The sequence below is a fragment of the Hevea brasiliensis genome, chromosome 4 (assembly GCF_030052815.1).
Source record: "Hevea brasiliensis isolate MT/VB/25A 57/8 chromosome 4, ASM3005281v1, whole genome shotgun sequence".
NCBI classification, from domain to species: domain Eukaryota; kingdom Viridiplantae; phylum Streptophyta; class Magnoliopsida; order Malpighiales; family Euphorbiaceae; genus Hevea; species Hevea brasiliensis.
This window is the reverse complement of record NC_079496.1, coordinates 46,327,562-46,345,442: the sequence shown is the minus strand read 5'-3', so window position 1 is coordinate 46,345,442 and position 17,881 is coordinate 46,327,562. Positions and strand designations below refer to the sequence as shown.

Here is a 17,881-nt window from a genome sequence, read left to right as displayed (position 1 = left end):
TCTCCTTGGAAGAGAATTATGAGATTCGGCAGAAAGGGGAAACTAAGTCCTCGTTTCATTGGGCCATATGAGGTTCTGGAGAGAGTGGGTCCTTTGGCATATCGGTTGGCACTACCTCCAGAGTTGGAGAAGATACATAATGTCTTCCATGTGTCTATGTTGAGGAGGTATCGATCAGACCCATCTCATGTACTATTAGTAGAAGAAATAGAAGTGAATCCAGATCTCACATATGAAGAAGAACCCATAAAGATTCTGGCTTATGAGGTGAAGCAGCTACGGAATAGCGGAATACCGTTGGTAAAAGTCTTTGTGGAACCATCATTCGGGCCAAGAAGCTACTTCGGAACGAGAGGAGGACATGAGGAGACAACACCGACCGCTATTAAGAGATTGATACCAGGTAAAATTTCGAGACGAAATTTATTTAAGGGGGAGAATTGTAACACCCCTATTGGTATAGCCTGGTATATTTCATCGCTCGTGACCGGTCAGGACAATTAATGGGATTAGGGCCACACTTAAGACAACTTGAGAAGCCATAAACACAAATAATTAGTAATGTTTAATTAGTTAACTATAAATAAGAAAAAGCAGAACATAAGAGGTTAAACGAGCCGAGAGTCACAAAGATGAGTGACCTCCTGAACGATCAGCTGAAGTCGTTTTAAACTCAAATTTCGAACCGTAAAAGTGACTGCGGTCCTTAGGACCCTTATGAACACATGGAAAAGAGAAAATCACGAAAAGAACTGTTAAGCCGGTCAAATAATTAGGTCGAGGAGCCGAAGAAATATGGAATTATTTGCAAACCGGGATGAACCGCGAGGGCAATTTGGTCAATTGACCAGAGTGACTCGACCTAATCACAAATAAAATCGGAGAAAAGAAAATTTCGGAATCGGGAATTAAATTAAAGAACTAATAGAAAAATTAAAAAAAAAAAGAGAAAATGAAAAAGTTGAAAAGTTGATGACATCATCATGATGATGTAACTATGACCTCATAATTAATTTTAATTTAATTAACTAATTGACTAAGTCAAATTAAAGACTAAAAACAAAATTGAAAAGCCAATTTTTTTACTTCTTCTTCTTCTTTTTTTCCCTCTTTCCCGTAGCTCTCTCCTCTCCCTCTCATTTCCATGAAAAGCCACCATTAAAGCTTGCATACAAGCTTTAATTCTTCCACTCAATTCTCATAACTCCCCTAAAATACCCTACTAAAGCTTGTTATTACTACTAAGAAGGAGATTACAAGGAAAAAGAAGAGCAAAAGTTAGGGTTTTGAAGATTTAAGAAAGGTTAGTGTGTTAACTTGTTATTTTACTTCTTTAAATGCATATGCAATGGTTGACATGAGCTTAGGATTTATGAAATGAAATAAAAACATGGGAGAAGGACCAAACTGAAATTCAGCCTAGTTGAGTGGAGTATGAAATTGAATGGTTTGATGCATTAAAATGAGTTTAAAAGCTTTGATTAGTTGAATGGTTAGGACTAAGTGCACTACTTGTGGTTAAATGCAAGAGTTAGTAAGATTAGGGTTTGTAGGCTAGGGTTTGTGAACCAAAATTTGGAGAAATATATAAATGGCATGTTGGACCTATTCTGAAGTGAAATAATGGTCAATTATGACCAAATAACTTGTGTGGGAATGATAGGAAACTAAGTTAAATTCGGAGGTCCAATGGTCATGCTGCTGGCAGCATGACCAAACCCACTGAAGGACCAAAACTCAAATTTTACAAGCCTAATGGATATGCCACCAATTGGAGATGAAAATAGACATAAAAGAGCACAATTTTCATTAAGGAACCATTGCCAAAAACTGACCAAAACTTGGTGAAACAATTGACCAAAGTGAGTTGATAGCAGGCTGCCACTGCACTAAACTGACCAAATGAACAGTAACTGTTCATTTGGTCATAACTCGAGCTAGGTAGGTCAAATTGACCTGAAATTTTACCAGCAATTAGATATGATATAGACCTAAAACTTTCATGAAGAACACCAACCCAAATTAGGCCATTAACTCATTCAAATCATTGAGCAAAGTTAAAATTTCTGTACTGAAATTCTGCAGATTTTTAGTTGAGCAGCAAAGTTTGGATAGCTATAACTCTCTCTAGAAAACTCGGATTTAGGCGATTCTTGAACCGATGGAAACCTAAGACATAGTACAACATTTCATATGAAGAAAGTGAAACCAAATTATGAACTTAACTTGATCAAATAATTGACCAAAGTTGGACCAAAAACCTGCCAGCACCTAAATTGCAGTATGAACAGTGCACGTGAACAGTAAACTTATTTTGGCTATAACTTGAGCTACAAAACTCCGATTGAGGTGATCCAAAAATGAGAATACACTTAAGACAATAAGGAACATTTTCTATGAAGGAAGTTTTATCAAATTCCAACAGTAGATCGACCAATGGAATAGTGCAACTTCGGAAAACTAAAACCGAAAATTGGCAATTTTGCCAAAATGACCTAAGCTTTAAACAAATGACCAAAACCAACAAGTTTGGTGACCAAAATGTGGTATGTGGGTGAAGTTGGAGTTCCCATACCTATTAAGCCTTAGAAAGTCAATAATTTGACTTGAATAGTGCAGTGAATAGTAACCCGAAACACAAAATTTCGAGAACGTCAAATTTAACACGTTAGAGTTAGGTAAATGTGAAGCTAAGTTTATTTTGAATTTATTTTAAGTTCTAGTACTGAAACATTGTAAAATTGTGTGTTTCAGTTGAAAAGAATATCGGGAAGGAACCCGAGGAACCGAGTCGAGGCTAAAGGACGACTCGTTTGAGGTTTGTGCACAATATTACTATGCTTTAAAAAAATTCATTGATTAAATGAATGAAATATGCATTTTATTGTTGCTTTGAATTGCTGAAAGTATTGTGACCTTACTTATGATGTTTTGATTCAAATTGTGAAATTTATTGTGTATATTGAAATGACAATGTTTAGCAAAATGTCAAAATAAGTTTTGAAACCACAGTGTCATGACCATATATTTGAACACCTCACTAGCACGACTAGTGGGGGTAATTAGTTTTGAATTTTGATTCCTTCTCTGGAGAAGTGTTGAGGTGTGCCGAGAGAAGAGGATGTGAATGGATATCCATATATTTGAGCTAGCTAGCCTTGTGACATGATTTCTCTTAGCCTCTGGCTATTGAGATTCTATTTGTTTCGAATGGCATGATTTAACTGTGGGTTTTGTGAAATGTGTTTTGATACTTTGAAATAAACTTGGTTTACATGTAAAATCTTACAATGCATGATTGTATTTAATTTTCATGTTTAGTCAAATTTTTGAATGAATGTGCTTTAAGTTTTGCATAAAGATTATTTTAGTATATTGTGCACCACTGAGTCTTAGTAGTCAGCGATAGCTTTTATTGTTGTCGCAGATACAGAGATTAGAGGAGCAGCAGATCTTTGAGGTGTGTGAAGTCATCACTTGAAGTCTTCGGGTATAATTTATACCCTAACTGTAAATATTTCTTTTGATGTATATATTGCACATAAATGTATGGACATGTACATGGGTCTTGAGCAGCTTGTACAAAGTTTGTATAAAAGTTGTAATAAATTTTAGTTTGGACTTCCTGAATGTAAATTTTAGTATGATGAATATATAAATTGTTTATCTTGAATGGAATATGAATAAATGATATTGATGGACAGTATTTTGAAGAAATTATTGAACTTGTGAATTTGAGAAATTGATTGAGATTGAGTTTGAAATTGAAGTAGTGGTTGAGAAAAACTTTTAGAAGTGCTTTTTACAGGTATTCGAAGAACGGTTTTCTCAAAATACAGAGGAAACTCTGTCAAAATTTTTATAAAATTTGCGGAAAACTAAAATGGCCAAAAATATTAATTAGTTTTAATTTCAACTAAATGTTTTAAATACTTATTTGAAATGCTCACCACTTGTCAAAGATAAGAAAATTGTTTTAAAATCCCTTGTAGGGTACTTAATGAGTTATCGGTAGGTGGAGTTCGGTAGTTCATTAGGTATTCTACGGGATCATGTTATGCCTTACAGAGGGGTAAGGTGTGACAAGACAGGTCCAAATGACCTGAAATTTATATCATTAGAAAGCTTAGACATTGGGCTACAACTTTTGTAGAGGACACAAAGCCCAGAAATGCCATTTACCTAATCAAATTGCTTGTCTAAATTGAGGTACCAAATCTGTCCAGAATTGACATTGCCTAGAATTTGCCATATAAGGACCACTTGACCAGTTTTGGGATAGAAGCCATAACTTGGTCCATTTAACTCCAAATGCCCTAAAACCAATGCCAAATGTTCACTAAGACATAGGCCCACAATAATGGTATTTTGACCAAAACCCAACAATTTAGGGAACTGGGTTAATCAACTTGATTAAATTGGCATACCAAATCTGGAAATGGTTCAAATGACTATTAACTCCAGCAAAGTGTTGTAAGTATAACTCCTAATAAAAGTCTTCAAATAAAATGAACCATACCATTCTGGAAAGTTAAGAAATAGACCTCCAATTTTGCTTTAGGCAACTTCCTCACCTTATGAATGTAAGAAGCTCAAATGTTGGATCAAATCTATGGCCCTAATTGAAACCTAATTTCTATAAGACACTTGAGACTAGGTCAATAATTTGACTATAAGTAATTCAACAAGACTTGAAAAATTACAATAAAAAATTCTAAGTGACCATAAGATATAGGGTAAGATATCCTTTGAAGAGTAGTAGACCTAAATATGGCAGCAACTTACTCAAATAAAATTGTCAAAGTATAACACTAAAACTACTTATTAAGGAAACCAAAATTCAGAATAAACCAAGTTATGGTCAATTAACCATAACTTGAGTTATACAAATCCAAATGACATGATTCAAAAATGAAAATAAAGACAAGACATAGAAAAATAATTTCCTTTTTGGAAATGGGGCCAAATAGTTGCCATAAACTGTCCAACGTCAAATGCAAAATTAAAATCCTGAAATTGAACCTAAAGAAAGGTTCTTGCAAACCATTAGTGGCCTATCCCTACTAAGTCACTATATGCTAAATTACTTAAAACAGGTATGTGGGACCCATTTTGCCACTACACATTGACACAAAATTCTGTAATCACTAAATTACAGTAAACAAGTATGTGGGACCCACCTTCCCACTGCAAAATGACATGAAAAGCCTATTAAGAAGTTACTAATGCTTAATTGCCCGAAGTAAGCCTAGGCTTATGTATATTGTATGGATTGATTGGTATATCAATTAGAGATTACAGATAGTAGTACTGCCTACAGGAATAATCATTGATTGACAAAGTATGTCTGACATGATTGTTCTACAGGCTATATGTCTTACCGTTGGCCATTGTGCCTAATGATATTTGTGGCTTAGAAAGCCTACCCGCTGGCCTAGTGCCTAACATGACATATGTATACAGGTTAAACATATGGCTGTCTAACCAGTATACTCCCGCGTATCCAGCACTTATAGTCTGTTATAGGTTACTTGGGCACCGTTATAAATTAATTAAGACTGAAAATCTAAGAAATGATTAGAAAAGATACTGTTAAGTTAAATTGCTTTCAAAGTGCAGAAAATTCATAAATAACTTAAAATTGTGAAATTTAGCATAGAATGATTAATTTAATTATTTAAATTACATTTCTTTTAAATTATGCACCACTAAGCTATTAGCTTAGCGCGTATGGTTTTTCCATCTCGTAGGTACCGGAGATCAGGCTCACCCGACACAGCCGCCACAGTAGCATCTGACAAAGCTCAGACCAGATCTACCACCGTCCAAAGTCACCTCACCAGTCATTTTGTATTTTGGTAAGGCCCATGTATAGACTAGTATTTTAGTTCATTGTGTATAAACATGATGTAATTACTAGTTTGTGATATGATAAAAATTGTAAGTTTGTATTTTGGATTATAATTAAAGTTATGAATTTCTACATGTGTATGTTTATATGAATGAATGAAATGAATGAATGAACTTGAGATTATATAAGCAAAAATGAGATAATATGACATGTAGAAATATGAGACAGACATGATATTGTTTTAATAGGTGACTTGTGGAAACCACCAGATGCCAATTATACAAAGTGGGCTCTGCCTGGGTATCCATAGAAATAAATTGTGATAAAAAAAAATTTCCACACATTTTCTATAAGTTTAAAATTAATAATGAACAGGACAGCATAAGATAGGGTGCTCCAGTACCAAATGTGGTACTCCTCGCTGGGCTACACTGTAGACGGGTAAAGGGGCGTCACATTGTATGTTGGGCCTTGATTGTGGTCCTGATTATGGGTTTGGGAATAGTAAGACTTACTATAGGCCTTGGGGGGCTTTAAACCTTCCCAGGTCATAGTGTCGGTTCGACCTGTGCAATCGAGTCATGAGAGAGAGAGAGAGAGAGAGAGAGATAAATTCAAAGAATGAGGGAGTGAGAGAGAGAGGAGAGATGAAAAAGATTGCAAGAGAGAGAGAGAGAGAGAGAGGCCAATAGGAAGAAAGAGAGGAATGGGGAACAGTGATAGAGAGAGAGACACTTTGTAATGCCTTTCTTCCCATATCTCTCCCTTTATCTCACTCTCGCACTCTCTTTCTCTTCATATCTCTCCCACTTCATCTCTCTCTCTCATACTTCTCTCTTTTCCTATTTGTGTCTTTCTCCATCTGTCTCTCTCTCTCTCTCTCTCTCTCTCTCTCTCTCTCTCTCTCATTCCCCCTGCTCCCTCTCTTTCCTAATTTTTCCCTATATTTTTGAAATGTTCATGCTTTTAGCATTTAGGGCTTGAACCTTTTTTTTTGGACAATTTAGGATGTGTACATTTTAGTATTTTGCATTTTTGTAATAAAATGAATAATGACATACAAACTTGTTAATATCACACTGACATGAAGCTAATGTCAGTGGCCATGTCAGTGCCACATTTGCTACATTAGTGCCTAGTCAACGATACTTAGTGCTGTTAGCACTTTGTTACCAAAGCGCTAGCAGTATGAAAGTACATGTCTTCATTTTCAACAAAACAAATTGTAAGCCATGAGTGCTAAAAGCACTATAATATCGAGTGCTAAAGTGTACTTTTCTCTAATTTTGACTTCCAACAAAATTTGATGCCTAAAGTAGCTACCTAATTTAGCGCGTTACTGTCTGAATTAACTTCTAAAATTTTGGATTTTTGTAAAACAATTAAGAAAATTATTTTAACCATTCAAAAATATTAAAAATAAATTTAAAACAATTGGCAAACATTTGAATTATTTAAAATATGAAACTTCTATAGTTCAATTTAAGGCAAAAAGCCCCTCTTATTCTATACATTTGGCCTATGTGAGCAAATCTTATTCTTTTTTTTCCTTGGCTTTGATTCATCTTGTGTTATTCAAGATGATAGTCTTTGTTAGATGTGTCAGTCGCATTCATAGGTTCCTCCAATCAAAGTCTTTCTAAGACACACCCTACAAAAATAACTTAACAGTATGCACATGGTTATGAATTATATTAATCGAGTTTTGTTATGACCAAAATTAAGCACATTGAAATTTATGGGCCAACACAAACAATATACATATATATACCAGCTTCACATAAAAACTGGCTTCCTTTACTGTTGAACGACAGCTAATTAATAACCAAACTAGTAACGCATGATCACAAAATTGCAAGTAATGCTCTAGGAGTTAAACAGTAGAAACTCATTGTTGCTGAAAAAGAAAATGAAAAAGGAAACAGCGAGAAATTAATTAACCCGATTGTTGTCAGCGTTTAAGCTTCACTTGTCGCCAACAAGTAAACTGACTGGTGATGGTGATAAAATAAGAGGCTCAAATGGCCTCAATGACGACCACCAGCCTCCACATGTTGAGTTCCATCGTAGCTACTATGAAGGAATGCAATGCAAGTGACGGTTTTCTCAACTATATATCTTTCTATTTTGTTTTGTATTACTGCAACTTATGTGGTTTGATTTGCCTCTCTATGTGCATTAACATTCTTAAATGGTCGAACTTGATTGCCTGTACATTTTGATATCCAAAAGCAACAACTCATAAAATAGCAAGGATAGAATTTAACCAAGTAGTCCTTACTATATATCGAATAAAAATGTCTGCTCCACAGCTTAGGAAAGCTTAAGATATAAAAGATGCAGTGTTGGAGGGTTGCCACATCTACTTGGAAAATTTCATAATGTCAGTTTCACAGTCAAGGTATGGAAATGGGAACTTTTGATGACTTGAAGCACCCACATGATCAAAAAGGTGAGACGAAGGATTGCCCTTGGTTTGGGAGTGCTGATCAAGGCTTTGATGAGACGCAAGAAGCTTATCTAGAAATGACCAATCACCATTGAACCTCTCCGGTTGCACAAGTCCGCAACCACTTGATGTTAGCCTCAACAAGTTCTGAGAGCACTCAATATCCACGTTGTTCAAAGGAATAGGTGAAACAAAGGATGAGGCAACAGCTGATTCTGGACTAAACAACTGCGGAAGATGCATGGAACCATCGAAACTATAGTCGTATAATGCTTGCATGTGATTCTGTTTGTGCTCCATTGATAAAGAAGAAGAGCTAGCCTTCATGTGAGAGAAGTGATCTTCTTGAGCAGCATCTGGTAAGTAACCTCTACTTTGATTCTTCTTCTTGAAAACCCTACAGACGACCCATCCATCTTCCTGCTAATTAATTGGTTTCAAAATCTTTAGTACCCTTTCTTGGTAATGAACAAAAGTATAAGGACTAGTATATATATAGGCTTCTAGCATAAGACCAGGATAAACTATCAACCTTGTCCTGGTTTGGGAATTATAATGTGGTTTATAGATCATCCATTAAGAGAGATAGTTGTTAAGACTATTAATATAAAGGTGGAGCTGAGTAATGGCAATATTTATTTTCTTTAAATTTAACCTACTAATGAATATTATTTTACCTGAACCTCGGAGTTGTCATCATCCAGGCGATATTCATGCATGATCCAATCAGTCTTTTGGCCATGAGGAGCACGTCCTGTGTAGAAGACTAGGGTTTTCCTCATGCCAATCCTCTTAGAGTTGTTGAGATGGATGGCCTTGTCTCTTCCCGTTGCTTTCCAAAAACCAGCTGTGGTTGCCCGATTTGTTCGAGTTCCTGTTGGATATTTCTTGTCCTTGTGGCTAAAGAAATACCATTCATTTTGAGGACCAGACCCGATTCTACATTTGTCTGCAATTTGGCATAAAGAAATATCATATGGATTTTGAAGGTGCATGGCAAATCCATATCATAGCTAGATCCCAGAAGGGTTTCATTAGGGAAGGGAATGTTCAAGAGAAAATTGAAGGGGAGCTGAAAGAAATCATTCGATCGAACCTTTGAGGTCCCAAGGCTCAAGTTTGTTGAGATCCAGCTCTCTGATAACATCAAGATCAATAGCCTCATAGGAGACTTTCTTCTTCAGATAATAGTACAGAAGCTCCTCATCGGTTGGATGGAATCGGAAACCTGGAGGAACGGCAAGTTGTCCATTTCCAGTCATCATTCTTTGTTGCCCTGAAATTTCAAAGGCATGATACAGGAAAAATTCCATATATTTTATGAGTAATAAGACTACACTAAACTGAAGGCTCAGTTTAATCAAATGCAAATTCATATGAGAATTATGCCTACCGATGTACCATGCGAAGAAGGGTTTACAAAAAATAATGGATCCATACGTATATATACACAAAAGAAGAGCTTTTCAGCCAGTGCATCAATCTGGGATGAGACACCAAACCTCCTGGTCGAGTTCTTTTAAGCTAGATCGTTATTATTAGCTGCCAACTGTAGTTGATTTTAGGTCTGCTGTTTATTACACATGTTAGCAACCAGGAGGAGCATAGCATATATGGGTCTGCCATAGTTGTGTATGCTTTATAATCTTTCAAGGATCAAACGTATAGCTGCAGTTATTAAGAATCTGAACTATAACGTCTACAGAACATGAGACCCAGATTCCACAAGTATATAGGAAACAAAAAAGAATCTAGTGCAAATCCTAGATCCTGTCTCATGTACGTTAAAAGTTTTTTTTTTAGTTCCTTTTTCTTTCCTTCTTTCTTTCGATGTGCTAGGGCTACAGAAAATAAACAAGAAAAGCACTTTCCTCTTCGCCACGACCATCACTTTAGTTGAACAAAGAATAACTATAAAATCTGCTTATAAAAAACATCAAAGCTTTACAACAAAGAAAGGAAAGTGTAGGAAAATGAAAGATGAAGAAAAGAAAAAAAAAAAAAAAAAAAAAAAAGAAGCAGCAGACCTTTATTGTTGGAAAGAATTCTGTTTGCGGCAAAGAAAAGAAGACAACCAAATGCAGGAAAAGCAAGCAGCTAGCGGAGCGGCCAAATTCCTTAATTTGGTTTAAGGGCACGATCGATGTGGCTTTCGAGAGACTTTTAGGAGAGAGAGAGAGAGAGAGAGAGAGAGAGAGAGAGAGAGAGAGATGTGGATCAGTGCAAAATTTAAAAAGAGAGACAACCGAGAATGGGAACAGAAATAAAGAAAAAATATTAAAAATTAAAAAATAAAAGATAGTATGGGCTATTATCTTCTCAAAATATAAATAAATGATATTTATGTAACAAATCTTATTTTGTATCTTAAATTTATAAGTATAATAAATTGAATTTATATAAAAAATTATATATAAATAGAATTATTTAATTGACTACATCAAGGATTTAAAATATAAAATATATTAATAGAGATTTTTTTTTCAGATTTAATTAATTATTAACTTAAAATATTAAATGTATAGTAAAATTTACTTATTAAAAAAGTAAATTTTAAATATTCATATTTTAAATTCTTAGTAATTTGAATCTTAATAAGAATTACTCACAACATATTTATATCTTTTATAACCCAATATAAATAAGAATTTTCCATATGGAAAAGCTTTGGTAAATGTCGGTTGAATGGGAAACCTTATTCCTTAATATTTGCCTCATTAAAATGAAGAAAATCGGCTTAACTGTCAATTACTAATTAACAAATGTTTTTACATTTGGCCTTTTGTGTTCCATTGTATTTATTTGTCAACAATTATGCATGCAAACGGTCAAGCACGCAAACGGTCAAGCACTCAACCCTCATACTGGAACAAAGGAATTTCCCTTCATTCTTTTATGCTATAATCTGTTTTTATCTACTCTTTTTTTTTTTAATTATTTTCAATAATATATTCCATATTTATATCTAATTATCCCAATTTTGTTTTTATGTGAGAAAATGTTAGCTTCGTGGTCTAATTTAATCTAAATTTAATTATGCACATCTAGACATAATTATTATTAGCAACATTTTTTTTTGATAGATTAATTACTACAATTTGAATATATGGACTATAATTTTTTCTTTTATAAGCCATATTTTATTAATAATTACACCATGAAAAACTTAACAAACTAACCAAATTAAACCCAGTAAAGCAGACCAAAATCAAGAAATCCAACCTAGACTTGCAATGTTATGGAGGACTACCTTATATTTATGGCCAACTGGACAGAAGAAATCAAAACGTTTTCACTAATTAATAATTATATCTAAATGTGTTAATTTTAGACTATAAAATCAATATTTAACATTGGAAGCAATTATATCTAAATCTCAAAATCTACAACTATAAAATGTAAATTTTAAGATTTATTTATTTTATTATCCACAATAAAATAAATTGATTGTAAGTTATTATTTGGTTTCTTTTTATTATCAATAACTATTTTAGGTGGATAAAATTCAAATTTTCTAAATTTATTTTGAAACTTAGCTATAATTATTCTCAAATTTAAAAAATTAAAATTTATGATTTAAAATTTAAACTTTAATTAACAAAACACTACCTTTTCTGTCCAATAATCTTATATATAACTATATAATCTTGGCAAGCCATCCCAAAAAGTAAAACGATGGTTGTTCATAATAATAATAATAATAATAATATAACCATGACATGAACTGAAGAGTTGTCAAAGGAGTTGGGTCAACAAGGAGGAGGAAGGTCCGGTAGCCTTAAATCATGTTGAACGAATTGGTGGATTGCATCAAATTCAGTGCAAAGTATGAAACACTGTATTCCTTCTAATAGATCTTCTAAACATGTGAGCTGCTTTCTCCTAACTTTTTCTTTTCTTCTTCATTTTCTAGAGACCCCTCGTGGACATACACATATTACTCGAATGCATAACTAAGCATAAAATAACCAAAAAAAAAGAAAAAAAAAATTCCAATCCATCATTTGAGCTCTTCTTTGAGAAATCACTTGATATTTCATTTTCAATTGTATCTCATTTAATACATATGAATTTTATAAAAATAATAAATTATATATAAAAAAAATCTATAATTTTGTGCATTTATCTAAGTAAAGTTTTGATATTAACTTTTTGATAAAAATATACTTCGAATTTATCCCATGTTAGTAAAAAATAAATTTCAACTTATTCCTTAAAATTTAATAAAATTTAAATATTAGCCTTTGTATTTTTGAAATTCACCTATTTAATTTTTAACATTTCATATTTTATAATATTTATTATTTTAATTATAATATGATATTTTTTATCAATATTTTAAGTATATTATATATTTAAATAAAAATTTAATTAGAATTTTTTATTATATTATTTAATTTTATAATTAAAAAAGCAGAGATTAATTTATAAATTTAAAAAATATCAACAACGTAATAGATTTTGAGATAAAAATGAGAGATTAAAAAATGTTTTCAAATAATTAAAAAAAAAAAATAAACAGAAACTAAATAGATGCGTGGGTGAAAGGGCAAAAGGTTGATGTATGAATGGAAACTTGGAGAGGCAGCAAAATCCTGAAAGTCCGTGGCATTAACACGTGATGATCCAACACATAGTGCTCAATCCAAGGTATCGATAAATGATTATTAAATAATACAATAAAACAAACAAAGACTTATTAGGATTAGGATTGCTGCATTATATATATTTCACAGCACTCGCAATCTCAAATGGATTCTTACGCAATCCCTCTGCTGGTCAAACACGGTGAAGAAGAAACACCCAAATTATGGCACATTATAACTGTATTTACATATTTATGCATTTATATTTTTCTCTTACATTACATTATAACAATTGGTGTAGTTTGCCGTTGCCTTCACGAACACTGCTTTTATATCTTTCTTTAACGTGCCTGGGATTCTTAGCTTTACATATATGTTTATCCATTCTGAAGGGAATCCTATGGCTATCTACCTTAGCTATACACAATCTTTTTTTTTCCTTAATTTTTAAATATTATCTATGATTTTTTTTTTATATTTTTACTATTGGCTCTTATTGAAACTCGAACATGAAACTCCATAGCTCTAAAGACGACTCCAATAATATTAAGTTAAAACTAATTAATAAATTTGTAAAATTTGCATTCAATTTTTTAAATTTAATTTGAGGGAATTGCTTTCAATATGAAGTGATATGCCACATGTTTTGTTATTATTAAATAGTATCACTTGAAATAAGATAAAATAAATAAATAACTAACAATGTAAACCCCTCCTTCTCTCTCTCAAAAAAGCATTACTCAAAGGAAAATGGCAATTTCGTAAAGAAACTGAAATCCAGAGACTCCGTAGTCTCCTCTTACAAGCTTTTGGGATCAAAATTCGTTAATTTTTAATTAATTTAAAAAATTAATTTTTAGTGAAAGATTTTAATACATCGCATTAGCGATGAATCCATCACTAATGCAGATGACTCGACACAAGGATGATGGAGGAGCTGTCGCGGGTCCTATGTTCATGCACAGAGAATCAATTCTGAATTGGGTTCATTTTAAGTGGATGGATGCCATAGAAAAGGACCCGCATACTAGGCGAAGCTTAAAAATTTTGGATTTTTCATGTCTATTCCAATTTATCATAAACTAGTTCAATTTATCATAATTCAATATATAAAATATATGGTGAAATTCATTTATTGAATATATATATTTCAAATATTTGTATTTTAAATATACGGTGAATTGACTAGGGCCAACAATAATACATTCACAAAATATTCATTCATATTATAAAAAGTTAAACATATAATTTCAAAATATAAGAATATTTTACTAATTTTAAAAAATTATAATAGATTTTCTATAATATATAATTATTATATAATTATAATTTTGATTATTATACAATTTTAAAATATAAATTATATTATTTAAAGAAATAAAATTAAATTAGGCAACATTAAAGTATTATATTAAATTCTTACATAGATGTAAATGAAAAGCAAAAATTATAAGCGTAAACTGCAAAAAGTTAGAACAGATAGCATAACAGCATATAATTGAAAAAAAAATTACAATCACCATTTGCCCAAATTAAAGAGACGAAAAAATAGAGATTATAAAATAACAAAATAAGTAAATAATAATTTAATAGCACATGTGACAGAAAGATAAATTTATATTTAAATTAATAAATTCAAAATTCATATGAGAATTAAGACCACTATTTTTGTATACTTATATAAACAGAAGTAAGATAAATCTTCATCTGATTTGGGAAGGAATAATAGAAATTATTAGATTGACTCGTATTTTATTTTTAAATAACAACTTTTAATTAAATTTTAATACAACTTAAACCGTAATTTAAAGGAGCCAATTAAAAAAAAAAATTACTACATCTATTTAATATTGTTACAAGTGCTTGAGGGGCCAAGGCTCCTCATTTTTTCTCCCCCCTCTAGTCGTATACACCTATTTAAAATGTTCTACTAAGTATTTTGGGGCCAAGTCTCCCCTACCATTCATGATGAGAATTGAGAATGAGAAGGAGAAGCAGAGATTCAGAAAAGAAGAGTTAGGAGATAGAGGGACTTAGGGCTAAGCATTTTCAGTATATGGGGAAGAGAGTTTTTGGTTGAGAAGGTGAGTTTGGTTAACCATGGTTGGAAATATAATGGCCTAATTCTTAAAAAGAATTCAAACTTTTTCCAATGAGTCTCACAATTGTTGCATCATAATGGTAAAAGAAAATCCAAAAATAAATGAAATTAAAATGACAGGATGAATTTTAAAACAATTAATGATGAAAACATTTTATTATCAAGCCAAATATTAAAATAAAATCCTTTTTCTTTTTTTTTTCTTTTTAAAAGCAGTCGTATGCAAGGTTAAAATTTCGTCAAATAAAAAAATAATTTAAGCAAACATAATTTTCACTATTTACAAATAATGATAATAAAAAATATTAATTATAGTAAGATTTTTTTAATAGATTAATTTTTTAATTCTCTAATTATTAAAATTAGTAAAATATTTTTTAGAAGAATTTTTTTTATACATATCAATACTCAGATAAATAAAATAAAATAAAATAAATAATATCCTTTAAGATTCTTACGTTCATATGCACATTTTTTATTGTATTAAGTAATAAAATGTTAAGTTTGGTTTTTATTTTTATTTAATCTCATTCAAGTTAGGTACACTATTTATAATTAATAGAAATATTTAAATTTAGCTAAAATTGTAAAAAAAATAAAAAATTAGAATTTTATCACACTATAAAAAAAAGGATTAGCAACCCCAAATCGATTACTAATCAATTAAAATCGGTTTCTAATCGATTTAACAACTGATTCAATCAGTTGCAATGAAATTGATTGCAAATAGCAACCGACAATCAAATTAGTTGCTAAATTAATTAAATTAAAAAAAATAAAATATTTGATAAAAAATTATCGGTTGTTAATAGCAATCGATTTAGTAACCAAAACATAATTAGTTACAAAAAATTTTATATATTTAATTTTGTAGTTTTGCAATCATTTTGTAAATCAGTTGCTATTTACAGCTAATTTACCAACAAAAAATCAGTTGCTAATTTAAAAAAATTATAAAAAAAAAGTAAACTTCTAAGTAATAAATAAAAAAGTTAAATAAATATATTTTTCAAAAAATTACTAAAATAATAAATTATTAATGAAAAATTAATACTAAAATATTAATATAAAAATATTATAAAAAATTACTAATAATAAATATTATAAAAATATTAATAAAAATTAAATATAAAAAAATATTTACAAGATAAATTACTCTCTCTCTCTCTCTCTCTCTCTCTCTCTCTCTCTCTCTCTCTCTCTCTCTCTCTCTCTCTCTCTCTCTCTATATATATATATATATATATATATATATATAATGCCACCAAGGGTACAAAAATAGTAATTTTAAATTTTAAAACCTTAAATGTTTCATGCAATTTACACAAGTTGGTTTTACTATTACAAAAACACATACTAGCTGATTACAACTCTTATAATCAATTGCTATTAACCTATTTAACATTAAGAAACTAAAACCATAAACATAGTTAAGGTTTTAGAGATTTTACCCTAATAGGTGCAAGATTAAATCTAACACTAAATTTGGAAAGCAAAGACTTCCAAATGTTAGTCCTCTAGTTTGTCCACACGAACAACTTGATCAAAGCTCCAAATTTGTACCAAAATCCCTTTTGTGCTCCATCTCTTGGTTTGGCTAACAACTTGCACAATGAGAGGATTTAGGTTTCTTTGGTTTTAACCTTATGGAAGAGTAGAGAAACAATTTCTCTAGTTTTAATTCAAGAGCATCAACTTTTAATTTCTCTTGAATTAATCGTAAGAAGAAAGAAGGAAATATTTGGCTTGAGAGAAAAATGGAGGAAAAAAATGATGTATCTCTAAACTTGTCTTCAAAAAGGAAGACTTGGCCTTTTTATACTTTAGGGATTCCCATATCCCTAAAGCATAAAATAATCCCTAACATTTAGGGATTTGGTGTCACATCTTACCCCTCCGTAAGGCATAACATGATCTCGTAGAATACTTAATGAACTACCGAATTTCACCTACCGATAACTCATTAAGTACCCTACAAGGGATTTTAAAATAATTTTCTTACATTTTGGAAGTGGTGAGCATTTTGGTAGGAATTAAAAACCATTTATTCAAGTTTAAATACTAGTAAAAATTTTTGTCCATTTTAATTTTTCGCAAATTCTATAAAAATTTTGACAGAGTTTCCTCTGTATTTTGAGAAAACCGTTCTTCAAATACCTGTAAAAAGCACTTCTAAAAATTTTTCTCAACCACTACTTCAATTTCATACTCAATCCCAATCAATTTCTCAACACATTTATCAACTTTCAATTTTAAATCCACTATCCAATGATCATCAAAATACTAACAATCCATTTCATTCAAATTAAATAAAATAGTTCCATTCATATTTCATTAGAAACAAAACAATTTGAATAGATCATTACAAAATTTACATTAAGAGAATTTCAAACTACAATATATATTACAACTTTATACAAATTTTATACAATTGCTCAAGACCCATTTTTACATGTCCATACATTTATGTGCAATATATACATCAAAAGAAATATTTACAATTAGGGTATAAATTATACCCGAAGACTTTAGGCTGAATGATCCTCAATCTTTAGCAGCTCAGTCTGTTGCTCTTCTAGTCTCTGTATCTGCGATAGCAATAAAAGCTATCACTGAGTACTATGACTCAGTGGTGCACAACATACTAAAATAATCTTTATGCAAAAACAAAATCACATTTATTCAAAAATTTGACTAAACATGAGCATTAAACACAAAACATGAATTATGAGATTTTAATGCAAACCACGTTCATTTCGAAGTATCAAAACACATTTCATAAAACCCACAGTTAAATCATGCCATTCGAAACAAATAGAATCTCAATAGCCAGAGGCTAAAGAAAAATCACATCACAAGGCTAGCTAGCTCAAATATATGGATATCCATTCACA

The 17,881-nt window shown here is 31.3% G+C and overlaps 1 protein-coding gene and 1 long non-coding RNA gene across 3 annotated transcripts; one reads left to right on the top strand and one right to left on the bottom strand.

Annotated features, from left to right (window-relative positions):
* Positions 1-973: 973 nt before the first annotated feature.
* Positions 974-3,451, top strand: LOC131179053 (uncharacterized). Its single transcript, XR_009148057.1, has 3 exons — positions 974-1,303; positions 2,755-2,818; positions 3,428-3,451. It is a non-coding gene; the product is annotated as an uncharacterized LOC131179053 (long non-coding RNA).
* A 4,656-nt stretch (positions 3,452-8,107) lies between these two features.
* Positions 8,108-10,486, bottom strand: LOC110669184 (protein SOMBRERO-like). Of its 2 annotated transcripts, none has more exons than XM_058145702.1 (4): positions 10,328-10,486; positions 9,397-9,576; positions 8,978-9,249; positions 8,108-8,723 (listed from the first exon to the last, which is right to left on the bottom strand). In XM_058145702.1, the coding sequence occupies exons 2-4, from the start codon at positions 9,563-9,565 to the stop codon at positions 8,214-8,216; spliced, it is 951 nt and encodes a 316-aa protein (XP_058001685.1). In that variant the 5' UTR covers positions 9,566-9,576; positions 10,328-10,486; the 3' UTR covers positions 8,108-8,213. The 2 variants fall into 2 exon arrangements, with proteins under 2 accessions (XP_058001685.1, XP_021686398.2); XM_021830706.2 differs by having other exon boundaries at positions 8,108-8,720.
* Between the last annotated feature and the right edge of the window lie 7,395 nt (positions 10,487-17,881).